Source organism: Neomonachus schauinslandi, chromosome 12 (assembly GCF_002201575.2).
Source record: "Neomonachus schauinslandi chromosome 12, ASM220157v2, whole genome shotgun sequence".
NCBI classification, from domain to species: domain Eukaryota; kingdom Metazoa; phylum Chordata; class Mammalia; order Carnivora; family Phocidae; genus Neomonachus; species Neomonachus schauinslandi.
Window position 1 is genome coordinate 60,827,411 of NC_058414.1, and position 26,593 is coordinate 60,854,003.

The 26,593-nt window shown below is 54.9% G+C and overlaps 1 protein-coding gene across 4 annotated transcripts in view; it reads left to right on the top strand.

The window, feature by feature from the left end:
• Window positions 1-2,639: 2,639 nt before the first annotated feature.
• ADCYAP1R1 (ADCYAP receptor type I) overlaps window positions 2,640-26,593 on the top strand; it is a 41,524-nt gene continuing 17,570 nt past the window's right edge. For 2 of the 4 annotated variants that reach the window (XM_021689641.1, XM_021689642.1), the window contains exons 1-11: window positions 2,640-2,705; window positions 4,723-4,828; window positions 16,709-16,816; window positions 19,148-19,168; window positions 20,217-20,258; window positions 22,613-22,725; window positions 23,357-23,454; window positions 23,939-24,071; window positions 24,990-25,143; window positions 25,581-25,641; window positions 26,185-26,254. In XM_021689641.1, coding sequence (XP_021545316.1) covers window positions 2,655-2,705; window positions 4,723-4,828; window positions 16,709-16,816; window positions 19,148-19,168; window positions 20,217-20,258; window positions 22,613-22,725; window positions 23,357-23,454; window positions 23,939-24,071; window positions 24,990-25,143; window positions 25,581-25,641; window positions 26,185-26,254 — 957 coding nt within the window. In that variant the 5' untranslated portion in view covers window positions 2,640-2,654. The remainder of the gene's footprint in view (window positions 2,706-4,722; window positions 4,829-16,708; window positions 16,817-19,147; window positions 19,169-20,216; window positions 20,259-22,612; window positions 22,726-23,356; window positions 23,455-23,938; window positions 24,072-24,989; window positions 25,144-25,580; window positions 25,642-26,184; window positions 26,255-26,593) is intronic. The other 2 variants (XM_021689638.1, XM_021689639.1) reach the window with 2 other exon arrangements.

The following is a 26,593-nucleotide window of genomic DNA, read 5'->3' on the forward strand; positions in this document are numbered from 1 at the left end:
CCTCGGTGGTCCTGATGGGTGGTCCGGGCTGAGTGTGGGCTAAGAGGTCAGAGCACGTCTTCAGACTGGGGTTAGGGCTCAGGGAGGGGGCAGCCAGTCTCCATTTGCGGGATCCCCATCCTGAAGGAGGCAGGAGTGCTGTTGCCATCTCAGGATGTCGCTGAGAGCAGGGAGCCCTGATTTCATGTCTGAGTGCTCTTGCCACATGTCCTTCTCCAGGAACTTTGCTCTGTGCCCCAGGGCAGAGTCTCCCCCAAGGGACAGAAACAGCCGCTGGCCCCTGTTTCTGGTGGCACCTTGCTGGGAGTACGAGGGAGGTGGCCTCTGAGGAAGGAGCGCTGTGTCTGCTTGGTGATACGGACTGTGCACCCATATCCCTTCTCTGGCTCTTGTCTGGGCCCTGCTGGCCAGGAGGGAGCTGAGATGAGGAGTCACCTTCCTCCTGGCTAAGACAGCTGAGATCCACAGAAGCCAAGGGTCTAGACTGTGACTGGGTGCGGGGCCAGAGCCCAGGTGCAGGCTGTAGGCTGGGGCTGCTGACACCCACCCCCCAGATGGGCGGATGGAGGTGCTGGGGCCCCCTGGCATGGTCCTGGGTGGGGGCCCACCTGACTTCACATCTCACCGGCCTTTGGCTTGACATTGTCCTAGGTGTGGAAGAGTCAGCTGCAGATCGCAGACGTTTGCTGCCTTGTGGTGGCTTCTCTAAGCCCTTCCCTGGCCGAGAGAGACAGCCTGTGGGTTCTGCTGTGGGGCAGGGGGCTAGGCATCCCTCTGTTCCAGCCAGGCGGGTCAGAGTGTCAGCTCCTGCCTCAGCACACAGGGCTTTAGGCTCCCCAGGGAGAGCGGAGGTGACCGAGCCCACTGGGGACCAGCAGTGCCGGGTCATGCCAGAAGCAGCCCATGCCCAGTAGAGGTGTGGGGGGGGCCTTGGGAATGGGTATAGAAACCCAGGCCTGAGAGTCGAGCATAGATGGTGCCTCGGGGTGCCCAGGGATGCTGGGGCCGGCGCTCCCCCCAGCCTGCCCAGTCCTTCCTGACCCATAAGGGAGAGCCTACACCAGCATCCTCAGGGCCCCCTGGGCTTCTCAGAGCATTTCTTGGGGATACCTGAGGCCTCCCTCCACATCTCTGAGTGGGCCCTGAGTGGGTAGAGCAACAGGTGGGTAAGACAGGGCTCCCTTTTGTTGAGCTATCCTGGGCTTGTTTTCTTTCTCCTTTTTGGGTACTTGCTGGTCACCAGAGTGAACTTGGAGAAGCTAGGAGAGAGGGTCGGCAGCAAGCCAGGGGCACAAAGGGAACCAGGATCATGGCAGCTCTGCCCAGTGAGGGGCGTTATGTGGAGACTAATGGCTGGGGTGCAGCCCCCCATGGGTCTCTGAACCGGGCACCTATGGTGGGGGCCCTGACACCGGCCGACTGAATTGTTTTAATAATAATTTAATAGGAATACAAATAATAATTTTTAAATTACTGTGTAGTATTCCCTAGCATGGCTGCCGGGGCCTATTAACCGGGCCTGCTTGATGGATGCTATGTTGCTTCATTTTCTGCTGTGGATGCTATTTTAGGTGATGCTGCAGTAACTATCGTTGCACATGCTTTTTTTTCGGGCGAGTGCAAATATTTCTCGATAAAAACCCAGATGCGGAATTGCTGGGTTGAAAGGAATGCATGCTAACGATCAATTTTAGAAGCAGACCAGGCTCTACCCCCTGGGAATGTGCCAGGGCTCCCACATTCTCCCTGCTGGACTCCTGGTCCCCTGTCCGGTCCCCACCAGCAGCCCCAGTCCTCAGGGACCTCCCCCCTTAGCGTGCTCTTCAGCAGTCGCTGTCTGGCATGTCACGATGGTAGAGGCTTTCTCTTGGAGGCCGAGTGGGCTGAGGCAGGGGGAAAGGAGGTTACGTCTATTAGCAGGCCGGCTCGGCAGCTGGAACGAAGCAATGCTCTGTGGTGAGCACATGAGTTGAAGTGCAGTTCTTTCTCATGTAGCAGGCTGGAGCTAGGGAGGCCTTCCAGGCTGGTGGGGTGTTCGCGATGATCCAGTTCCTTTCGGTGCGTGGCTCCCCATGCCCCAGGGATTAGCTCTGGCGTTTGGGCAGGGTGAAAGAGCAGAAGCCAAGAGCAGGTACTGCCTCGTGGACAAGGGGTCCAGAGGTGGCACCTGTCACTCCCACCCGTATTCCATAGGTGGGACCTTCGTCACAGGCCCACACCTGCGGGCAGGAAGGACTACGGAATGTCCTCTCCAGGTCGGCACGCACGTGCCGGCTAAAATTCTGTCGCGTGGAGAGAGAGATGGGGAGACAGTTGTCTGCTACTGAGGGGAAATGCAGACCCTTCTGGTGGCCTGATGGGGGCCCAAGCCCATGTGCTCCGCACTGTATCCCCAGTGCCTAGCACTGCGTAGGCGCTCAGCAGATGTTTGTTTGGAAGAAGAACAAAGGCAGGGAGGGGCTTACCCTTGGAGGCTGAGAGCCTTGCTGCAGGTAAGAGGGTGTCAGGCAGAAGGGCTGTCCCTGCCAGGGGACCCACGGCACTCATGTCTTCCTTTCTTTCTAGCCCATAGACACCGTGGGGCTGACCAGCGGCTGCTCTGAGTGGGAGGCCGGCAGTGCTGGCCTCAGTCTCCTTCTGGATTGAGAAGCGTCATGGCCAGCATCTTGCAGGCCTCCCTGGCTGCTTTTCTCCTGCTGCCTATGGTAAGGGCCCAGACCCTCCCCTCCATGACCCACTGGAGCCCCAGGCTCACCGGAGCCCACACCCCAGAGAACCTGTGTCTTTTGTGTGTCCTCAGCCAAGCTCAGTTCTGCTGGCTGGTATCTCTGCCTGAACCCCTACTGGGTCATTCAGTGCCTTTGGGTGAATTACAAAGGGTGGCCCTTCCTCAAAACCCTGTACTGATTTGATTAGAAATTTTGACACAATTTACAGAGAAAGACATGTATCATATGATCTCACTGATATGAGGAATTCTTAATCTCAGGAAACAAACTGAGGGTTGCTGGAGTGGGGGGTGGGGTGGGAGGGATGGGGAGACTGGGTGATAGACACTGGGGAGGGTATGTGCTCTGGTAAGCGCTGTGAATTGTGCAAGACTGTTGAATCTCAGATCTGTACCTCTGAAACAAATAATGCAATATATGTTAAGAAAAAAAAAAGAAGAAGAAGGTGGTAGCGGGAGGGGAAGAATGAAGCGGGGGAAATCGGAGGGGTAGACGAACCATAGAGACAGTGGACTCTGAAAAACAAACTGAGGGTTCTAGAGGGGCGGGGGGTGGGAGGATGGGTTAGCCTGGTGGTGGGTATTGAGGAGGGCACATTCTGCATGGAGCACTGGGTGTTATGCACAAACAATGAATCATGGAACACTTCATCTAAAACTAATGATGTAATGTATGGGGATTAACATAAGAATAAAAAAAAAAGAAATTTTGACACAATTTACAAGTCTATTATGATGGTGCATGTGTAGCAATCTTTAGAGTTGTACAGTGTACAACCTGTTCAACTGTATGCAGCGGCCCTAGTCACAGCTGCAGAAAGCTTTTTGATCCCAGGCCCTAGCCCATAGTCTCTGCCAGGTTAGAGCTCAGAAGCCTGCTCTTTACTTATGCTCTTTACTAACAAGGGAAGGGTAGGGGAGGAGGGCTCCTCGGCATTGACCTCTGCCCCTCAACTTGGGAATTTAGACCAGCAGTCGATGCAGCTGTCTTCAGAGACCTGGATGCCAGTCCTGTCTCTGTTCTGCCTTACTGCGTGACCACAGAGAACCTCGCCCCTCTCCCTGGAAGCCTGCACAGCTGTGAATAGTCAAAACTCAACCGGATCCCTCAGCACTGTCCTTGGTGGCTCAGATGCCTGAGCCTGCCTCCGCACTTGCAGACATCCCCTTGAGGAGCCATCCCTGCCCCAGAGTTTTACCTTAAAGTGACAGCATAAGAACACAGCTGTCATGGACTTTGAAGTTACTTGGTCCTATGCTTAAATCCAGTGCCTGCCACTAACTAGCTGTGTGACCTTGGGCAGGAACATTTAATTTTTCTGAGTCTTGGTTTCTGCTTTTGTAAAATGGGGGCAGGAGTGAATGAGAGCAGCTTGTGGGTCCCACTGAATGCAACCAGTGCTCCTTTGCCCACAGCCCCTGGGGGTGCACCTCCTCCTGAGCCCCCAGAGGAGAGAGAAGATGAGCTCCCTCAGCCTCCTCTCTCTCCCACCCTCTGCTTGCTTCCCTGAGGTACAGTAATAGCCTCGTGGTCTCTGGAGCCAGACTGCCTAGGTTCGGATCCTGGCTGTACAGCCTACTAAGCTATGTGACTTTGAGAAAGTCACTTAATGTCTCTGTGCTTAGGTTCACATCTGTCCAATGGAGAACGATGAAAATAGTACCCACTTTGTAGTGCTCTTGAGCGATGTATGTATAAGACAGAATAATGCATGCACACAGTACAGTGCTGTATATGTGTTTGCTAATATTATTACAACACATGGAAACTGAGACCCAAGGAGGAGTGGAATCCACTGAAGGCCACATGCTGAATTGGTGAAGGAGAGAGCCCTCATGGTATCTGTGGCCCCTGCTGGCCCCGAAATCTCTCTGGGACTGTGCTCCTCCTGCCTCCGCCCCCCACCCTCCACACTGCCCCGGGGCTTAGGTAGCAGGGCTTGTGGGGGAGCGTCCTGCTCTCGCCTCCCATCCGTCCCATGTGTCCCTCGCAGGCCACCGCCATGCACTCTGACTGCATCTTCAAGAAGGAGCAAGCCATGTGCCTGGAGAAGATCCAGAGGGCGAATGACCTGATGGGCTTGAACGACTCCTCCCCAGGTGAGTAGGGTGGTGAAGAGGTCACGGCGTCCCCAGCACAGCCAGGCCAGCCTTTAGAAACTGGCGTCCCATCCTCTGGCCATTTTGTAGAGAGTGGTGGAGGGTACAGGTCCCTGGGTCCTTCTGAAAACCCTCCGGGGTGATGGAGTCCTGGATCTGCTCTGGGCAGTGACCCTGGGGTTGCCCTCCTCGGGGACAGCCTGCCCTGGATGCCTCATTCTGGAGGAGGCTGTTCTGGGCGGCTGGATGTGGCTGCGTCTGATCCCATGGGGGCTGAGATCGGGCTGTTGTCTGGGCTGTGGAGCGGCCGTTAGAAAGCTTATTAGCAAGCAGCCTGGGCCTGGTGGCAGCAGGGACACAGCTGTTGCCAGTGGCCGAGCTGGAGAGCACCTGGTCAACCCAGGGCAGGCAGGGTGGGGTCATTTCCCTCTTTCTGTGCTCACTCCACCAGAAACCAGAGAACAAGCCTGTAGCAGGAACCCCACTCCTAAGCCTGCTGGGTGCAAAATGCTTCTCTTGGGGCTGCTGTTAGCATTGGGGGGTGGGGGTACTGCTTCCTGGTGCTGGATGGGGCCATGCACTGCAGGACACTTAGCAATCATAGCTCTCCCCGTTAGATGCCTAGAACACCCCAATCCCAGTGACAACCCCAGCTTGTCCAAGTTCCCTCATGGCAGGGCCCCTGGCTGAGAACCAGAGGTCTGTGTGAGGCCATTCCTGCTGACTGACTCCCCACTGTGCAGATGGGACGCTGAGGCCTATGGGGCAGAAGAGGGGGTGTGTGGGAGCTTGGGGATTTGGGGCTGGGGGCATCCCTGGAGGCCTTGCCAACCTCACCTGTTCCTAAGTTGCTAGAGGGTGGGGCTCTCTGCCCCGACTAGAGGGCTCTACTTTTCCCTCTGGATCCTCCCCATTTCTGAGGAGCTCTTCTGAGCACCATCTGTTTAAATACTTGATTAATCGGCAGCCCAGTTAAATGTAATGGTCCCTGCGGGCTGAGCTCCCTGTACAGTCAGTGAACATTAACTGGTAATGAAGCTGCTCCTGGCCATGCTGGCCTTTCCCTCTGGGCCGAGCGCTGGCTCAGCCCTAACCAAGGCCGAAAGTGGATTCTAGGGCCCACCACCCAGGGAAGCTAAGCAGGGGGCCCAGATGGGCATAGTTGCAGGAGACCAAAAGAATATCTGGTCCAAGGCGCCCTGGGGGCAGTGACTCGTTAGACCACACAGGGAGGAGTGGGTGGCTGAAGTGTCCTGCCTCCCAGCCTAGGGCTGTGGCTCCTGCATCGCAGGTCTCAGATACACTGGGGGTTGAGCAATGAGATGCATCCAGAAGGGAAGAGTAGAGGTGGGGTGGGAACCAGGCCTGGGGAGCTGCGTACAGATTAATTGCACAGCGGTTTGGGGAGCCCTGGGTTGGGAGAGGACATGAGGGCCTGGCCACAGGGGTGTCCTCGCAGAAGCATGAGTGAGACAGATATAAGGATGGACACCCTCCCAGGAAGGGGCAGGCCAGTGCTGGGTTGGGGGGGGCGGTCTCACCCCCAAGTGATGCTCGGGAGAGGAAGAAGTTCTCTGTGGGGAAAGTGGGCAAGGATTCGCGGAAAAGGTGGTATTTAAACCAGATCCTTGGTTCTCAAACCTGGCTGCACATCAGAAATCACCAGGAGCTTTTAGAAAAATGTACCCAAGCTACAATCCAAACCCATTAAATCAGTACCGCTGTCCATCAGGATGTTTAAAGGCTCCCCAGGAGATTCCAATGAGAAGCTAGGCAGAAACCCCTGAGTGAGGCTTAGGGACAAGCAGGCACTTGCTGGCAGGTGAGAGCTGAGGGCTGGATGAGTGGGGAGAACATTCTAGGCTGAGGGAGCCCCAGCAGGAAGAGGTGGGGGAGGGGAATGGGTACCTCCCTGTATGTGGAACCCTGAATTAGGGTGGGTGCGAGTGGGCTATAGCGAGGGTCTGGCTGAGGTCCCAGGGGCCCTGTGAGTCATGGCTGACCACAGGTCACCCTCAAACCCGGACGTGGGTGAGGGACCCCAGGCCTGTGGAACAAATTCATTCATCCACTGACCTACTCACTCATTCATTCACTTGTTCATTCACTCATTCGTTCATTCACTCACTCATTCACTCATTCATTCACTCATTCATTCATTCACTCACGCATTCATTCACTCACTCATTCACTCATTCATTCAGGTGTTTAAGTGCGAGTTGTTACAGTCCCGCCTACCGTACTCACTGTGCCCTTCCTCCCTCCATCGGGTCATCCCCCACCTGGAGCTCTGTCTCCCTTTCCCAAAAGGTCCTTGGGGCATCCTTGTCATTGCAGTTGAGCCAGGTCTCTTGGCTTCGTATTAAACCTGCTTGTGAAATCCAGGCAGCCGTTGATCTCCTTGCACTGTGCAGTGCCTTAGAACCCCCAGGAGCACTTAAAGATACCAATGGCCAGGCCCTTCCCAGACCAGCGTGATCAGCATTTGGTGGTGGAGTTTGTTGAAGGCACGTGTTAAAAGCCTTCAGATGATTCTAAAGCATATCCAAGTTTGAGAGCCATTGTTGTGGCCAGAGGACAGCATCCACTGGATGCTCATGCCATCTTGGACCAGAGGGCAGCCCCCAGGGTGCAGGTAAGCCAGGCTCGGAGCTCATTCCTAGCCAAGAGTCAAATGGGAACGGCAAGGAGAATTGGCAGTTGGCATGGTGTTGCCAGGCTGTGCTGGGGTGACCTGAGAGGCCAGCCCTCCCCCCGCATCCCTTCTTTGCCCCTCCCCTGCCCCTTCTGTGCCTAAGCACATGCACCATGCACAGAACTCTGGCCAGAGGCTGGCTGATGTCCCTGAAGTGCACTTGAAAGTGGAAAAAGAAAATCTCTCCGCTTGTTCTAGTAACTGTGAGTTACGAACTCACCATCATGCTTTGCTATAATTGAAAAATGTATTTCTATGTATTTTATATATTTCCCCATAATCTTTTAAATCCAATGAAGTGAGTGCATTGGAATGAGGACACTCATCTGCTGGAGGTGAGGTGTATCCATGCTACAGTGTGTGTGGCTGGGGTGGGGGGGTGCTCCCAGGAAGGCACCTGCTTCCTCTTAAACCCTGTCACTGGGACACCCCAAAGAGAACATGGGATGGTAATGCACAGAGTGGCCTTTGGGGTGGAAGCCAAGGAACAGAGAGTTGCGAGGGTGGGGGGTGGGGTGGGACCAGAGCTCCGCAGCCAGCTAAAGAGGGTAGAAAAGCCAGGTGAGGCCGGCAGAGTGAAAGCAAGCTTGCTGACCGCGTGGCTTTGTTCACAACATCCTTGGTGTGTTTTAGATGTGTATTGGGACCGTTACTGAGGCGATCCGTTTAGTGGTTTTGTATCTCATCCCAAACCCCTGAATGCTAAATAGGACTAGAGACAACAGCTCTGTCATGTGACCCAGAGAGAGGTTGAGGCTAGACGTGGCAGTCACTGGCTCAGTCACACGGAGCACTGGAGCCAGCTCTGGGGCAGGACCCAGGTCTGCCATCCCAGCCGGGGGGGTGCCCTCTGTGTGGCAGTGCTCTTGTGTCCAGAGAGAAGGACAAAGGAGTCCTGTCCGTGGGAATGGGCTCTCCACTCTTAAGAGTCGCCGGTCCCACACAGGTCACAGGCATGGGCTGCTCAGCCCGAGCGGCCAGCCTGTGCGGGGCAGGTCCGGCCAGCGCCTCTTCTTTGCAGGACCGTGGGCTTCCGTCAGCCTGGAGGCCTTCCCTGCATTTAAGCGGAGCTGCTTGTGTGTGGTCCTACTAGGGGTCCCCCTACTCCGGAGAAGATGAAAGAGGCCTGCGGTGGCTTTGGCGGGGGCAGGAGGGAGGAGATTTGGAGGGAAGATGAGGAAGCCTGCTCATTGCTATTCTGCCCCAGCCTCTGAGCCCTGTCCCGGGTGCAGAGTGCTTCGCCCCAGCCCCCGCCTCCACTCTCACCACGAGAAGAGAGGCCTGGAGGAGGGGGCCACCTCAGGGCTGGGCCCAGGCTCCCCAGCCCTGGAGCAAGATCGGCTTCTTGACTGCACCTGCCAGCCACTCTGCCACAGAACAGGCACTCAGCCTGGGAAGGGGTGGGGTCCACAGGCACCCTCACTTCTGACAAAGGGTTCCATTTCTGTCCAAACTGGTTTTCCTTTAGTCCCGTAGTCCTCAGACTCAAGCCTGCATCAGAACTTCCTGGAAGGCTGTTAAAACACAGAATTCTTGGACCCAGCCCCAGAGTTTCTGACTCAGTGGGTCTGAGTGGGGTGCCTCTCAGTGGTGCAGATGAACATCTGCATCTCTGGCAAGTTCCCTGTGGTATTCTTGGGCTGGGGACCCCACTCTGAGGATCACTGACTTCCAGAGGAGAGGACTGCATCTTCATTCCTTCCCCACCGCCCCCCACCCCCAGCACTGAGCTCACAGCTGGTCCCCATTTTATGGATCGGAAATATTGGCTGGGAAGTAAATTTCAGGAAATGGAATCATATTTTTTTACCCTTGAATTGTGATGCTAAAATGAGGGGCTTGTTCTAACAATACCCGAGCATCCTCAAAGGGAGGACTGCGTCTTTGTCTGAGTCCCTTTGGTGTCCCTGGTCTCATGGGTTTTGAACACTGTGTGGAACTGGACAAAATCATCACCATGACAACCTGCGATTAGCTCCTTATTTTGTTCCAGTTGAGGCTAATGGTCCTTGTGTTCTCTCTCTGTTCAGTGTGCCCAAGTGGTCTTTTCCCCTCCTGCTGTCGCAAGGCACTGCGTCTCCTTGGCTGCTTTGTGTCTAGTGTCTTAGTGTGAGCAGCACCCTCCCACACCCCCAGAGTGTGCACAGCGCTCTCCCCTGAGCAAGATCCCTGCTGCGCCTGGGTTCCTCGCACCAGGTTCTGTAGAGGCTTTCAGGCTTTTGGGGGGTGGGAAACAGACTGAGCCAGGAGGGCACAGGTGGACTTCGTGTAGAATTGGGGAACCAGAGGACAGGTGAATAAGGAGACTTGGGGGTGTAAAAGCAGAGAGCTCTCCCAGGGGAGAAGAGCCATTCTGATTTTCAACCTCTTTTGCGGGGGAGGAGAGGAGGGGAACAGGGACTGATGCACTTGACCATGTCTTCCTTGAAGCAGGCTTTCCTGGCTGCTGTGTCGCTAACCTGTCCTGGTTTTCCCCGGGTTTCTGGCCACCCCTCCTCAGTCTTTTTTGCCAGCCCCTCTTCTGAATGCTGCATTCCTTCTTCTGTTGGGACCAAGCCTTATTCTCTTCTCTTCTCTAGTGCACACCCTCTCACTAGACCCATCGTCCCGGTCCGCGATGGGTCCTACCTAGCATCCCTGTGCCGACCACCCCTGGTTCTCTTCCCCCTGTTCCGACTCCCCGTCTGCACTCCGGACTTGTATCTAACCGCCTGTTGGAAATCCACCTCCACTTGGCTCCTGGCACCATCTCAGACTGAACACACTCCAGACGAAGCCCTTGAGCTCCAGCCTGCCTCATGCCCTCTACCATTTGCTTCTCATCCAGTTTCTCTCCACTGTGGGGAAAGGCTGACCCCTCCAGCCACACAGACACTCAAGCCAGAAGCCCAAGTGCCATCTTTGGTACCTCTCTCCCTTTCACTGCATCAGTCAGGGTAGCCTAGATGCCACTGCAGTAACCAAAAAAAAAAAATAATAATAATAAAAATAAAGACCTTAAGATTTTAGGGACGCAGCACAACAGCCTTTATTGCTTGCACACACGGGTTACAGGCCTGCGTGGTTGGTAGAGGCGGGAGGCGGAGCTTCATTCTGCACTGTCATTCAGAGCCCCGGGCTCCTTCCATCTTAGAACACTGCCACCCTCAACCTGTGGCCTCCCAAGGATGCTGCAGAGAGGGGAGAGGGAGAGAACAGGCGTGGAACCTGTGAGGGGCGCCTCTGAGAGCAGTCCATCACCTCCACTTACTTACCATTGGTGAGAACTCAGTCACGGGATACGGGTGAGCACCAACGGTCGCTGGCAGGCTGGTCTGTCACTGGGCCCTCCTGTTCTGCCACCTCCAGGCTCCCCTACACAGCATGCCTTTCCGTCTTGGCTGTCCTGGCTCCAAATCAAGACCCTCTGCCCTCCCCTGGACTTCTGCCATATCCTAACAGATATGTCTCCATTTTGATTTGCTGCTCTTGAAATGTATTATTACCTTCCCACGCAGCTGAATCAGATCATGGGACTCCTTGTCTTAAAACGCATCTGTGGGAGGCAAAACAGTGGTGTCCACGTCCTAATCCCCAAAGCCTGAGAATGTGTTACCTTACATGGCAAAAGGTACTTGGCAGGTGTAATTAGGTTAAGGATCTGGATTATTCAGGTGGATCCAATATAATCGCAAGGGTCCTTTTAAGGGAAGGAAGGTGGCAGGAGGGTCAGAGAAGGAGAGAGTTGAGGATGCTATGCTATTGGCTTTGAAGACGGTGAAAGGGGCCACTGGGCAAGGAATGATTTTAGCCCAGGGAGGTCAATTTTGGACTTTCGGACCTCCAGAACTGCAAGATAAGAAATTGTGGCGCTTAAGCCCCTGAGTCGGCTTTGTTGCAGAAGCACTAGGAAGGTAATTCATCATCTAAGGGCTTCTCTTAGCATTTAGCCTAAAGTGCAAGATCTTTCCCTTGGACCACCGGACGGTAAGCTCTATGTAGGCAGAGACCGGGGCTGTTCTATTCACTCCTGTATTGCTGTGCAGCATCGGACTCGTAACTGACACAGAATAAGAGGGAGGGGAGGGAAAGTGAGAAGAAAAATAGGGTAAAAGGAGGAGGGGGAGGAGAAGGAGAAGAGGCGTCTTGAAATCCTCCAGTCCCAACAACACCAAGCTTTGTTGGGACTAGAGTCTGGAACAGATGGGGATAGAGAAGCTGGATGTATTCTGTGGGGGTGGAAGGAAAATGAGTTGCTGTCCTCAGTTAGAGAAACCCAAGGCTCTTTCCCATCCTCCTCATCTCCCCGGAAGTGGTTTCTGGGGGGATTCAGAGCAGGCCCCATGAAGGAGGGGAGACGAGATAGAGCCCACACCACCTCTGAGAGGTGAGAACTGTGGAAGTGTGCATGGGGCATTCTGGGAAGCCCCGAGGTGGCGACCTGAGTCTCCTGCGACCCCAGTGATGCGGGCCAGAGGGGTGGTCGGAGGGCTTTGAGTTCCCGATGGGGTCAGGGACATTGTCCCCTAAAGGAAAACTGTTTTTCTGCTCACAGCATTTCTGACATTGAACGTGTGGGTTTTCCAGGTTTCTGTGGACACCGACTGGTGTTCCTACAATTTAATTCACTTCTGACACTAACTACCTGGAGTTAGCACAGACCCTCCTGGCTAAGAGCTTGGTCTGAAGACTGTCTCCTCCCCCACTTCAGACGCCAGTTGTAAATCATGGGTCCCCATGTCATCCACACTTCTGTCTGATTTGACTACAAATTGGGGGTTCCCATGACCTACCTCCTCCTCAGTTTCAATAATTTGCAGTAATGGCTCACAGAACTCAGGGAAACCCATGTACTGGTTTACTATAAAGGATATACAAGAACAGCCAGATGAGGGGCTCATAGAGTGAGGTCCAGAAGGATCCCAAGTGCAAGAGCTTCTGTCCCTGTGCAGTTTGGGATGCACCAACCCAGAAGCTCTTTGAACCCCATCGTTTAGGGTTTTTATGGAAGTTCTGTTATGTAGGTATGATTAAATCCTAAGCCATTGGTGATTAGCCCAATATCTAGCTCCTCCCCCCTCCCCTGAGTTTGGTGGGTGGGGCTGAAAGTTCCCTGGCAACCAACCACCATGACCCCAGAGTCACCTCATTAACATAAATTCAGGTGTGGTTGAAAGAGGCTTATGAATAACTAAAGACACGCCCCTCACCCTTATTAGGAAATTCCACAGGTTTAGGAGCTTTGCCTGGAAGCTGGGACTAAGACCAAATACATAATTCTTACTATGTCATGGTACTGCAGTTCCCTAAACCCAGACACTGGGATTGGGCCCTCGAATTATGGATTTCAGTTCTAGTCTTTCCACCTGCCCTGGTGCTGTAGGAATTGCCCCTAGGAACCTTAGTCCCTGGAGGGGAACCAGGCTGGGAACCTAAGGAGGGCACCAGGAGGGCTCCTATAGTGTGGCAGGCCATGGGGTAGGGTGGGGCACCTTGGCAGGTACCCCTTGGGAGATGTTTGTCTTGGCAGTGGGGTCAGAGAGTGCAGCCCTGGACTCCCTAGCCACCCTTCTGGGCACCAGCAGGTCGTGAGTGAATCTTGAGCTCTGGTCACCCAGAGTTGGGCATATGCTCAGAGACACCCTGCCCTTGCAATGCACACAGGGAAACTGAGTCAGAGTCATGAAGTGAGCCCTTGGCAGAAGTCAACCCAAATTCAAGTCTTCAGGCTGCCTTGCAGGTGCTGAAGGGACATGGAGGTGCCCTTCTGCTTCCTCTGCCCTCACAGGCAAACTTCTCAAATTTGTTTTCTGCCCCACTGTGGCCCCGGGCCTGATGGGTGCGGGAGGTGGGGCAGGTGTTGAGTAAGTAGTTGCTAAGAGCATGGATTCCCCACCATGCCTCTATGCCTCTGCCCTCCAACCTGGGAGCCCCCAGCTCCCCTCATGGCATCTCTGCCTGGGGCCTGCATCTTTCCTTGCACCTCAACCCTCGGGATCATGCTCCCTCTATCTGAAGTGCCCTGAGGAACATCAGCTGGCTGCAGCAGCTGGTTGTGCCAGGGCCTAATGTTCCATATTTTGGGAGTATCTGTTGGCTGGGGCTTCTAGGGCATGGGCCAGACACAGCCCTGCTCCACGGCCGTTCCACAGTTGGTCTTCGTGGACCACGGCAGCCAAAGATGTGCCATTGGGTCTCTTTCAAGGACATGACATCATAACCAGCCACGTGCCAGCTGGTTTCCTGCTGTGAAGGGTGGGCGGGAATCAGCAATAACTGGCTACTGCTGTGAGACCTGGGACGCTGCTCCCCTCATGTGGCCCTGGTGTCCTTGTCTTCTTGGTTTGTTACCCTCTGAGTTTTCTATGGTGCTTCCAGCTCCCAAACTTGGTCATCCCAGGAGCCAGGAGACCATAGGTCAATGTGACTGGGTGTGAATTCCAAAATAGCCAGGTCTGGATTCTGAGAGACCAGGTTTTCTGCATTTGGAAGCTTGGGGTGCCTTCTTGTCCAAAGGCTACCCATAAGTCCATCATGGACCCCAACAGAGAGGCTGGGAGCCCATGAGGCCTGCCCTAGGCCCCCTTGCCCTGCCTAGAGCCTGCCCAGGCATCCTCTGTGACCGGTTGGTGGCACTCCACTGGAATTTCTCCTCACCTTGCAGGGCTCTGCTTCATCTCCTTGTCTGGGCCTCTCTCAGGGGAATGATTCTCAGGGACACCTAACTGAAATAATGAAATTAATGCCAGTAACAGCAGTGACCATGCATTGAGTGAGCCTGGAGTTCTAAGAGCTTTACATGTATGAATTCATTAATCCTCAGGATAGCTCTGGGAGGTGGGACACTCTCTCAGTCACCCGCTGATTGTCCTTTATCTGGTAAAGAAGCCTCTCCAAAGCCCATATTTACAGACCCCTCAGCAGGATGTGGGTCCCTTCCTGAAACTGTACTCTGCCATCAGACCCTCCACGTGGCTGCCTCCCTCCTCCGCCTTTGCCCCCCCCCTTAGGAATTCTATCACCGCATGCACTTCCTCTGCCCACCTGATAAGTGTGGGGTTCCCTGGGGCTCCCTTCTCCATGCCCTTCTCACTTCATGCCCTTTCCCAGGGCCTCACCCCCTCCCCATGTGCCAGAGAGGGAGGCAAGGCCTGGGCCTTGGGAGCCATGTTGAGGACTTGAGGTGGTGGGTCCTCTGAAAGGTGTGCACTGCTGGGGGTGGGCTGGATGTCCTGACCAGGTCTTCCTTTTGAAAAGATCACTGTCACAGCCTTGTGGGGTCAAGTGAGGAGACCGTGGTGCTAGTAAAAGGTAGCTTACCCCTTAACTCAGTGGGGGTAGGGGGATGGAGAATAGGGCATGGATTTCACAAATACCTGGAGGTCAGACCGGCAGGACATGGTGGCCAGTTGGATATGGGAGAAGAAGGAGGAGACCTAGCAAGGGCGGTCTATTACCGAAACCCAACTTCGGCTGCCCTTTGTTCGAAAAGCCAATACTCAAGAGATGAGTTTTGCTTGGAAAGGAATATGAGCTTTATTCAGGACACCGGCCACTTGGGAAGAAGGCAGTCTTGTCCAAAGGCCAACTCTGAGGTTTCTGCCGGCCCAGAGATTTTTTAAAGGGTTTAGGGCAGTTAATCAGTTAAGGGAGTGCAGTGGTCTGTAACATTTCTTGATTGCGTGCCCACCACAGACGCCAGCTGCAGATGTTATTGGGGTGCTCAGAGGTCATACAGGAGAGTCTGGCGACTGCTACACAAGGACTGTGTTCTTTCTAGGAAAGAATGCATCATCTGTAGGTATACAAAGAAAGGTTTAGTTAATCACGTGGGTTAAGGGAGCTTGCTAAAGCCTGAAGACTACTAGCTTGGCCAGAGGGGCCCAAGTGGCTTCAAGTCTGTCTAGCTGGGGCTGAGACAGGAAATGGGACTCTAGTGGGAGATGCTGAGCTGAGTCTTGGACAGGCTGGGTTTGGATTACCTCGGGCCTTTCATGGTGGGGATACCCAGCCACGGGAGGCTGTTTTCAGGGAGTGCAGGTGTCAGGATCGGGGGTTGTCTGTGTGTAGCTCTGTCCCTAAGTCCATGAGCCAGTGATCCTGTCCGAGGTGGGAGGGGTGAGGCGCTGGGGCAGGGCAGCCGCCAGTGTCTGTGTTCAGGCCCGGTTAGGGAAGGTGGAGAGGTGGCCAGCTGGTGGCCAGAGGCATTTCAGCGGAGAGAAGAGGAGGGATAGAGCCAGAGGAAGGGGTGGAGCACGAAGGGAGGTGAGGAAGTGGCCACGGGGGTTGCAGAGAGCTCCAGGCGAGGCTGGCCGAGGCTGGAAGGAGAGAGAGATTGCATGGTAGGCAGAGGGGCAGGAGGGTTTGCTGAGCCCCCAAATTAATACCTGGTCGTCAAGCTTGTCATCCTTCTCTTGCTCCCAGCAGCGCATATCCAGCGAGGCTCCAAGTCTTGATGATTCCTAAACACCCCTCGGTCTGTCCTTGCTCCCCCTCCAGCTCTCTGCCTCGCCTAAGCTGGGCCTGCACCACCGCAGCACGGGCCTCTTCTGTCTCTGGGCTCTGCGTCCCTTCATAGTCCTGGGCCTTGGCCATGCAGGCCTCTGCCTGGACAGCATTCCCCTCCTCCCCATCGGGCGGTTGCTGCTCCCCCTCCAAGTCTCAGAGCCTCGCCATCTGGAAGGCAGGTGCGGGCCTGGAGCAGCACCCTTAGGCCAGCCAGTTCCTGGCCCTCCCCTAGGGGCAGGGAGGGCCCACCGAGGAGACCGAGCTGAAGCTGGACCCCATAATGATGGCAGAGGCTGGGAGGACTAGGGGGAGCTGGTGTGGGGTGATGGTCGGGTGCTCCAGAGACCCCCAACATCTCATGCTTAGTGATCCCCCCCTGGCCTGGATTGGCCTGCTTCTCCCTTCCCCACAATCCTTCCAGCACGGTGGGGCTGTGGGAGATGTAAAGTTAGGTGAGAGCTCCCTCTCCACCCAGGAGCTCCTGAAATGTCCAGCTCCTCCTTGATGGGTCTTCCAGGGGTGAGGCTGAGCCCTGCCTCACACAGTGAGCCTCACCTTCTCTCCCTGAAACCGTTCCCTCCCCCTGCAAGGGCCGGGCTCACCAGGGTGTGTGTGCCCACCCGCATGTGTGTGGTGTGTGCAGTGTCTGTGCATGCAGGGGGTGGGGCCCCCTCTCACCAGGGTTCTCTCCTGCACAGGCTGCCCTGGGATGTGGGACAACCTCACGTGTTGGAAGCCTGCCCGCGTGGGTGAGATGGTCCTGGTCAGTTGCCCTGAACTCTTCCGAATCTTCAACCCAGACCAAGGTGAGTTTCCCCCTGGGGCTTCCCTAGGCCATGATTGGTCTAATCTGCTCCCCACACTTGGGCCCCAGGCCTTCCTCCCATGCTAGTGGGAGCATGAAACTATAGACCCTGGTCCGCACAGGGACATGGAAGCACCTGCAGACATGGCTCCCAGGGTGATGTCGAGATGCGCCCTTGGGTGTGAGGCCAGGCTGTGCCCTTGGATGTGGGCTCTGTCACTTACCCAATTTGGACCTTGAGTGAGGCAATTCACCCCTCTGTCCCCTGCCCCCCATTCCCTGGTCTGTCAAATGGCAATGTGGCATAGTGACTGGGGAATCGTGTGGAGGAATGCACATGGTAGCCCAGGTCTTGGCACATTTTAATGGTCAGTAGTGTTAGTTGGTGTTACTATCAGTATCACACATACAGGGATGCTCAGAGGCCCAGAGAGATACCCAAAGATGGACACACAATGAGACGCCTTCAGGCAGCTGGGCACAAGACACTCACCCGTGTCCACACCCGCATACCCACTTAGATCCTAGGTATGGTATCACAAAGACCTCAGCTTGGGACATGCCTGTGTTTGAGGTCTCGGTGGGGCCACTGATGTGCTGTGGAGATATTCAGGGCCCCAGACCCATTTGAGAGTCCTAGGGGTGGGCAGTGTCTGAGCTGTGTGACTCAGGATGTCAGGACAGGGGGCAGAAGTGAGGGGGGCAGTGCTCTGAGAAAAGGCACAAGGCCTTAATGACCACATCTTCAAGGGGAAGGGTCTGACAAAGAGGGGTTCGTGCAGATCTCTTCTTTGGGTGTGAGCTGGCCTCTCTAGGCCAGTTCCCACCTTTCACCTGGGACCTTGTAGACTCCTAAGAAGGGCTGCTCTCCAGCCAGACTGCCCTAACTCTGGGAAGGGCCTAGAGTTGGACCCTGGTCTTCCACCCCACTCCTTGTGGCTGTGGAGGGAAGCAGGACACCAAGTTAGGCGGGGCTGGGCTTCAGGCAGGTGATATCCTGAGAACCGCCCCACTGACTGCTGAGCCCTCGGTTGGGGCCTTGTTTAGGGGAGGATGGACGGCAGGGACTCTTGAGGGGTTTAGAGACATCTGAGTCACTTGTGTGCTCATGCACAGGACCTTGTGACCTGGTCTTCAGCTTCCTCTTTCACCTACCTAAGGCTTAGGCCAGTGTCCTTCTAGACCTGGAGTGTGCTCGAACTCCACTCCACTACGGAGTCCTGCCTCCCTCCATCCTCCGACCTGTCTAGGAGAGGCAGAAGGCATATTCTCTTTCACTTCTGGAACTCTAGCAACCGGGCCTCTGCCTGGAGGGGCAGGTGCTTGTGGGAGGTGGCAGAGGGGAGAGGGGCAGTATGTTGGGGTACAGGGCCCCATCTGAAGACCAGGGGAGGCAAGGTTTAGCTAAGATGCCTCCCTTCCCCTCCTCCCACTTCCCCTTCTGGTTGTTTAGCCACACCTCCCACCTCCAGACCTGCCAGCCCAGGAGGATGGCTTTAGGCTCTTCCATCCTGACAGCTGGGGGGCTGGGTGTGGCCCCAGAGCCAGACAGGAAGTGAATTTGGAATCAGAGACAAACTCGGGGTACAGTGTGCATGGGGGGCCTCGGTGCGGTGGCAGCTGGTGACTCAGCCACATCCTGCTGCATTCCTATGGAAACCGCCTTCCCCACTTCCTCCATTCATGTGCTCCTCTCATTCATCATTTACCTGAGGCTTCTTGAACATCTACTTTGTGTCAGGTACCATGGCGAGACTGCTTCTTTTCGACAACCAAAAAGGCAAAATGCCTCAGTGGTGAACTAAGATTTTAAGGAAAACTTTCCTTCACACTCTGTCCCTCCCTTTGGCAACTGCCCCCCCCTTTGGCAACTGCACCATGAATGTGTTATTTACACCTGATCCTTAATGGCTCATTAAGGCAGGGCCCTTTAGCGTCTTTGTTCACAAAGCTGGATTAGTGAGACTTGCCTTACATGCTGAGAAAGTTGAGAACGGCGTTTCTCCTTCTATGTCGTGGCTCCCAGGGCCGAATGTGTTTGCTGTAGTAGTTGCTGTTTTGCAGGCTACTGAAGATACAGGGGCCCTGAGCTCCCCTCCTCCTCTCAAATGCCTTTACTCATCTCTCCTCAGCTGGGTTGCATTCTGGAGGGAGAGGTAGAAGTCTCCCGTGTCTGGCCCACCCCCAGCCTATAGTCCTCATGTCCCTGGGTCCCCCGCAGAGTTTGGGCATGGGGAGTGGGGGAGGGAGGAATTCAGCAGGACCCAATGAGAGCAGACCCAACTCTAGCTCCCTCGTTCACCTCTGGGTTCTCTCTCTTTCTCTGTTTCAGTGTGGAAGCTAGAAACCATTGGTAAGAGGAACCTTGGAGAGGACAGGCTGCTGATCATCTGTCCATCTGTCCATCCAGCGGGAGCCCAGTTCTGACTGCTGGGAATGGGTGGGGGTGGCATGAGAGGCTCCTCAGGGACCAGATTCCCCACCCCTACTGCCTGCCCTTAGCCATCTGGGGAGGTGGGGGACACAGGCAGATGGAAGACACAGCGCTTGGCCTCGGGGTGCTCATGGGCTGATTTGGGAGGCTGAGACACACTGGTGGATGGGATAGAAAATGAGCATTGTACAGGCCTGAATGTGTGTGTGAGCCCGTGTAGATAGTGACATCCTCAGTGGCCTTGATGCTGGAATGGAGGGCAAGCTTGAGAGAACTAACTATGTAGCATGCAGGCAGGGTAATGAAAAGGTCAGGAGAGGCTTCTTGGAGGGGGTGGCATGTCAGCTATGTGTTGGAAACAGAGGATTTTGAGAAGTAGAAAGGAAACGAGGGCTCATTGCTAGCAGGGGGTTCGTCATAAGAAAAGGATGGAGGTGGTATAAAGAGTCAGGAGAGAGAGAGAAAAAATGTCCATGGATGAAGTCCTGGGCTCCCTTGGATGAGAGAGTTGGGGGCTGAGATGGAGGCTTGTAGACCCAAGAAGAAACCCAAGTCCAGGACCTGTGTTGCTGTTCCTGCCTTTTTCTGGAAGAGGCCCAGTCATCCTTTTCCATTCCTCTCCCAGTCCGGAGGCCCTCCCACCTTCCTGACGATATCCCATTTCCACTTCCTGTGGCCCAGTGGGGAGAACTGAGTCATGGGCCATCATCAGCATCACGGAAGTACAGAGCAAATGGGATTGATGCCAGAAGGCACGGGGTGTGTGTATGTGTGTGTGTGTGTGTGTGTGTGTGTGTCAGAAAGGTGTGTGGCTTCTGTGTGTGCTGCAGCCTTTTGGCTGAGACCCCACCTCTGTCCTTCAGACCAGGGATGGCCTTGACCTTCCAGGGTAGAGAGTACACCACGCACAGCCCTGGCATGCTGATGGCTGTGCGTGCTGACTCATGCCCACTTCTGTGCTTTGCAGGGGAGTTCGATTTCCCTGACAGTAACTCCTTGGATCTCTCAGGTGAGGGGATAAACTGGGGCCCACCATGGGCTGGCTGGAGGGAGGGCATGTGCTGACATGGGAGCTTGGGGGCCCCGTTCCAGGGCAAGCAGGGCCTTTCTGTGGCTGTGTGATCTCTGGAAAAGCTGTGGATTTTCTCCACAGAAACTTGCACTCACGTGCTCAGACAGAACGTTGTGTGTACAATTTCTGGGAGCACAGATCTCTCGAAGCCACACTGTGGACTCCAAGTACAAATCCCCTGGATTCGATGACCCCTGATAGTTTGGAACTCCCAGGTGCAACGGTGGTTCTCCGACTTTCAGTGTGACCTCAGTCACCTAGGGGGCTCGTTAAAACTTGGATTCCCCACCCCCAGAGTCGCTGATTTAGTGGGCCTGGGGTGGGGCCTGAGAATGTGCATATCTAGCCAGTCTTCCCAGTGATGCTGACGGGCTTGTCTGGGTAGGGTGCCCACTTTGAGAACCAGTGCCCTAAAATCCTGTGCTCCTACGAAATTGCTGGGGCAAAATAGTCTAGTGAAGTGGGCGCAGTCACGGCAAGGTTTTGACAACCTAGAGAGTACTCCATCTTCTGGAGATTTCCATCAGAACAATAGAGCGGCAAATTCGTGGAATAGTTCTGAACAAAAAGGTTTATATGCCTCTGTGCCCACACTGTCTTATAAAAAGAAACAGAGAAAGGAGGAAAATAAAAGAAAGGAAATGGCTTCTACCTCTGGGACACTTTTAAATAATTGCTTTTCAAAACAGATTCCCTTTCCTCTTCCCACCACCCTGCTGTGGGCAAAGCAGAGAGGAGAGGAGGCCCAGGAATGGGAAGGGACTTGGCCAAGGCCATGACTCCCCCGGGACATGCAGACTTTCAGAGGGACTTGGAAGGAGGTGGCTAGTAACAGCCTGACATGGATTTGCTGGAAGAAGGAGGAATTTGGCATCAACATGGGGGACAGAATTGACTCCTCCTCTCCCTGGGCCTGTCAGGCATCCTCCTTGTCCTATGTCACAGGACTCCAAATTCGAGAAGCGGTAGAGACCAGTAGTCTCCCCACTCTGGGCAGAGCTGTCTTCTGTGGCAGGGTCACTCACCCTCTGCTTCTTCCCAGAGTCCCGGGAAGTGTGTTTCTGACTCTCTTGGCAAGAAATGACTTGGCCTCAGCTCTTCCAACTCAGCTGGCGAGGACACGGGGTTGGAAAAGTAGAGTGGTTTCCTGTCTTGGCCTCTGCCCTTGCCTCCTTCCCAACCTCCCCAGAGGTGGCCTTGGCCACAGCAGGGGGAACTTTCCAGCAACATGGGTGCTGGAGCTCCTTTTCTGTGGAAGTGTCTTGTTTTACACAAGTTCCTGGCCCCTGAGTCTTGTGAAAGAAAGAACCATTGCCACGTGCCCTAAGATAACAGGTAAACTCCCAGGAAGCCAGTCTGGGAACAGGGGTCGGTCTGGGGCCACAGTCCAGGGCTGGAGGCAGAGGGGGCTGCTTGCCTTCTCCCCCCACGGGATGGCCGTGGTTCACCCTTACAGACAATCGGGAGAGGGGAAGATAAAATGAGCAATCATTAAAGGCTAAAAGGCCCCAGGCGGGGCCAAAACCAATCTAGATTCCACCCTACAGACCGTAAATGACTCCTTCCCCTTTGGTGTCCTACAAAATGGCCTTTACAGTCTATCAAAAGGAAATTAAAGTACATTAGTGACAGGAAACAGACCTCTAAACCTGGGAAGACGAAAGTTTTTTTTTTTTTTTTTTTTAAAACCTAAATACATATCTTAATAAGATCTGGCGCTAGGTTAATGGAGGTCTGGTCCTTGTTAATCAAGCAAGCCATGCATGTATCCCCTTGGTGCGGGATCTTGCAGCTGTTGCAAGGCTCAGAGCTCCTGATGTTTGAGGGGCACTCTGGCTCCAGAGTCACCTGAGTTGACTCCTGGACCAGAATCCCAGGGTTGGAGTGCGCTGGTGGCTGGAGTCTGCAATGGTGATCGCACATCATTCATCTCTGTTCACTGACGTTTGACAAGTGCTGACCCAGGGCCTAGGGAAGAGGCTCAGGCCTTTCGTCAGTGAGCGTTTGCCAGTTCCAGAAGAGAGGGAGGCCCAGTCCCCTCAGCCCTTGTTAAGAGATCAGCTGTGCCTTGTCCTCCCCAGTGTCCTTCGTGTAAAGGCTGAGCTTGAGGTCACCAGCAATTCCTATGTTCCCGCGGACGGGGCAAAATTTCATGAACCTTTAATCACTGTGCTTCCCAGATGCGCGTATGGGTTTCTAGAAATTCTCACTTAAGAAGTAAATTTCAAGTAAGAATTGCAGGGTTTTCTTAAATCATTCCCGTGCCCCACTGAGTTTCTGTTCTACTGCAGACGTGAGGGTGGTGAGCCGGAACTGCACCGAGGATGGATGGTCAGAGCCGTTCCCTCATTACGTAGACGCGTGTGGGTTTGATGACTATGATGAATACGAGCCTGGGGACCAGGTGAGTGGCTGTCCCCACGGGGAGGTGGCGAGGGTAGGGCTGAGGAGGCTGGTGACCGGGTGTCCCCACAAAGGCCTTGGCTCCTGTTGGGCCTACGCGTCCCTAGGCAGCACGTGAGTCCCTGCTGTGTACCCAAGCCAGACGCACAGAGACCAAGGCCCTCATTCCCTCGTTCTGGGCCAAGAAGCATCTGCCTTGCTTCCTGAGTTCCCCCAGCCCCCACTACATGGCCCCTACCTCCCTGGCTACTCTTCCAGGACACGCATCCTTCCTGTGGCCCAGCAACTGAAGGGTTGAGGCAGGGCCCAGCGGGGGGCCTCCTGGGAGCTTCTCAGGCTAAGGCTGATGCCTGATCTGATTGGTCAGTGCCCTTGCGTTCAGCAAGCATTTCCTGAGCATGGGCAGAGTACAGGCACTGTGGAGGGGAGGAAGAAGCTCATGGGGGATGGGGTGGGGGGCAGGGTAGTAGAGGCACTGAGCAGGGAGAGGAGGAGGTGAGATCAGCAAGAGGAGAAGAGAGGAGGGAGGAGCTGGGTGGTGGACCCCTGGGGTGGGCAGGCCCTGGCCCGAGGGCGCTGGGGGCTGGGGCAAGCCCCATGTGGAGCCCTGGACGTTTTGTGCTTTGCTGCAGGATTATTACTACCTGTCAGTCAAGGCCCTGTACACAGTTGGCTACAGCACATCCCTTGTCACCCTCACCACTGCCATGGTCATCCTGTGTCGTTTCCGGTAAGGACCCCCTGACACATACCAGCAGCATTCGAGCCAGTGCAGCAGCCCCTAGCTCAGAGCCCTTGCTGTGTCCCGCCCGCCCCTGCCTTCTCCCCTGGATGTCAGCCCTGGAGGTCCCTTAGAAGGCAGTTCCCCCACCCCTCTGATAACAGATGGGAAACTCGATCTGAGAGAGGGCAGCTGACCTGTCCAGGGCCATGGACGGACCCTGGGCAGGAGACCTCCATGCCTCACGTTTATCCTCCTGGTCTAGATGGACCAAGGCCACAGGAAGGGAAGGTCTGGTCTCTCGGAGTCGTGGAGCCAGGCAACAAAGGCCTGGCAGTGAGTGAGGATTTAGAGGGGTGGGAAGGAGGTGGGAAGGTGGGGAGCCCCTGAGACAGAGCCGTGGAGTTGGCCTGGAGCAGACCTCGGAGCGGAGGAGGGGCTGCTGTGGGGTTGTTGCTTCAAGGCCTCTCCCTCCCCCGGCTTGCTGGCCTAGGAAGCTACATTGCACCCGCAATTTCATCCACATGAACCTGTTCGTGTCATTCATGCTGAGGGCCATCTCCGTCTTCATCAAGGACTGGATCCTCTATGCGGAACAGGACAACAACCACTGCTTCATCTCCACGGTGAGTGCGCTGACCCCTGGTGGGAAGGCCCTTCCGGGGCTCCCTTCCCTGTGATCCCCCCTCCCCCCGCCATCCAGGTGTTCTCCTGAAGGTGAAGGCATTGTCCCCAGTGAATGCAGAAATCCGGGAATGACCATGAGTTGCTAGTAACCGGCGAGACCCCTGCTCCATGTCCTTTCCTGTCCCTCAGTCTGTGTATGTACTTGGCCAAGCAGATGTGGAGGGTCGGGTGGAAACGCCAAGTCTCGCTTGCCCAAGAAGGGAACTAGGCTTAGAGAGAGGGTTTTCTGGGCCCCTGGTCATTTAACTAACCCGTGGCAGAGCGGAGGGGCTGCTTGGCTTGCGTCTCTCCAGACCGTCTCCCTAATTCTCATACCTTTGGAGGTAAGCAGAGGAGATAGGTTTTGATGGAATAAGATGGAAAGAACAGCCCAGAGCACAGGGTCTTGACCCAAGAGGGCACATGTGGAGGGGGCAGGGGGATCTGTCTGAGATTTCTGGGGACCGGGAGTCTCCCCCTTGATGTCTAAAATCTTCATTTGACTTAGGAGCCTCCTGCGGGGTCCTCTGTACTCCCCTTACCTGGAGGGGCTGGAGAAGGAGCAGGAAAGTTAGGGGAGAATGAGCCTAGGGAGGGGAGCGGGCCCCATGCTCACCCTACCCCCATCCTTTTCTGACACATGTAGAGTTGCCTCCATGGGCAGCTTCGACTCAGAATCATAGGATGCTGCCATTTTTAACTCTTCGAATCCAGGATTGTGGAGTCTTTCAGATCCATGGGATGTTTGAGCCCAAACATGCCAGAGCTGAAGGGCCCTCAGGATTCTCCCTGCTCCTGCTGGGTGGGATTTTCAGGGCTGGGTGGGGGCCAGCGGTGGGAGCTTCCTGCCTCCCTCACCCTCCCCACCCTCTCTGCAGGTAGAATGCAAGGCCATAATGGTTTTCTTCCACTACTGTGTCGTGTCGAACTACTTCTGGCTGTTCATCGAGGGTCTGTACCTCTTCACCCTGCTAGTGGAGACCTTCTTTCCTGAGAGGAGATACTTCTACTGGTACATCATTATAGGCTGGGGTAGGTCGCTGGCTGTGGCCTGGACAGACTCAGGCCTCATGGCCAGGTATGTCCTTGGTGCTGCTGTCAGGGAGTGTTAGGTTAGAGGAGGGAGGCGCTGTCCTGTCCCGTAGCAGATGCCACACCTCTGGTTTTTGGGGCCCTTTCTTGCTCTTCCTGCCCATAGAAAGCCCACTGTCTGGAAGATGTGCTATGCTCAGGAATCCTGAGAAGTAAGATAGCCAAAGGCCTGGTGGATACATGGACCCCCAGGAGGCACAGGTGTGAGGGACAGTTAGGGTCCCCAAGACTCCAGGTCTGAAAGGGAGACCTGCCCCATGGGTCAGAACCCCTTGTTTGACTGGGGGACAATGGCCCCCGGGGATCCCAAATCTGAGGGGACCCTAGGGCCTGTTGGTTTTCCTGTTATCACCAGCCTCCTTTTCTTGTTCTCCCAGGGACCCCAACGGTGTGTGTGTCTGTGTGGGCCATGCTGAGGCTCTACTTCGATGACACAGGGTGAGTACGTGCCCAAGAGCCTGGGCCAGAGCCCCGAGGAGGTTCTTACAGATGGGTCTCAGTGGCTGCCCATCCCCAACCCCTGCCGGCACCCTGATCGCACCGCGGGTGGACCCACCCAGCCACATCTCAGCCGGAACCTAGTGAGAATGTGCAAGGTTTTCAGAGTCTCTCTGTATTTCTGGGCCCAGCTCTGAGTGTCTGTTTTCCTTTTAGGGAGGGGAGGAAGGGTGTCGAGGGTGAGGTCACACCCTCACAGTCCTGAAGGGGGAACATGGCCCTTGCCCAGGAGCCCACTGGTGATTCTAACTATGGGGCTTCACTCCCCCTGCCTTGACAGGGAGCAGAGGGAAGGACCAAGGCACTAGAAGAACCAGAACTGGGCTTGGGTCTGCAGCATGCCTGAAAACTCTCTTTCCAGCCAGCCCCTGGTCAGAGAGCTGCAGGGGCAAAGAGCCACAGTGGGGCCGGGGGCATTGGCTTGCAGGCATCCCAGACCTGAGCTTAATCTCTCTTCTTTCTCTCCGTCTGTCTGTCTTTCAGCTGCTGGGATATGAATGACAACACAGCTCTGTGGTGGGTCATCAAAGGCCCTGTGGTTGGCTCTATAATGGTGAGTATCCTTGGGACAAGGATGAGGAAGAGACGGGGGCCTAGGCAGAAAGCAGGAGAAGGAGACAAATACAGAGGTTACTGCACAAGTCAGCCTTCTCCTTTTTCCTGGCTACATTATATTTGGCAACATGGACACACTAGTTAAATGTGTTGGACATTTATATTTTCTCATTTTTACTCATAATGAAAAATGCTACTAGGAGCAGTTCTGTGCATTGTTTTGAGCATGAGCATTCCTTTCAATTAAATCTCTAGAAATGGAATTGATGGGTTGGAAAGCGTACCTCTTATCATTGTCTGTGCTTATAACATCAATCATGTAAATTTTTGCACAGGC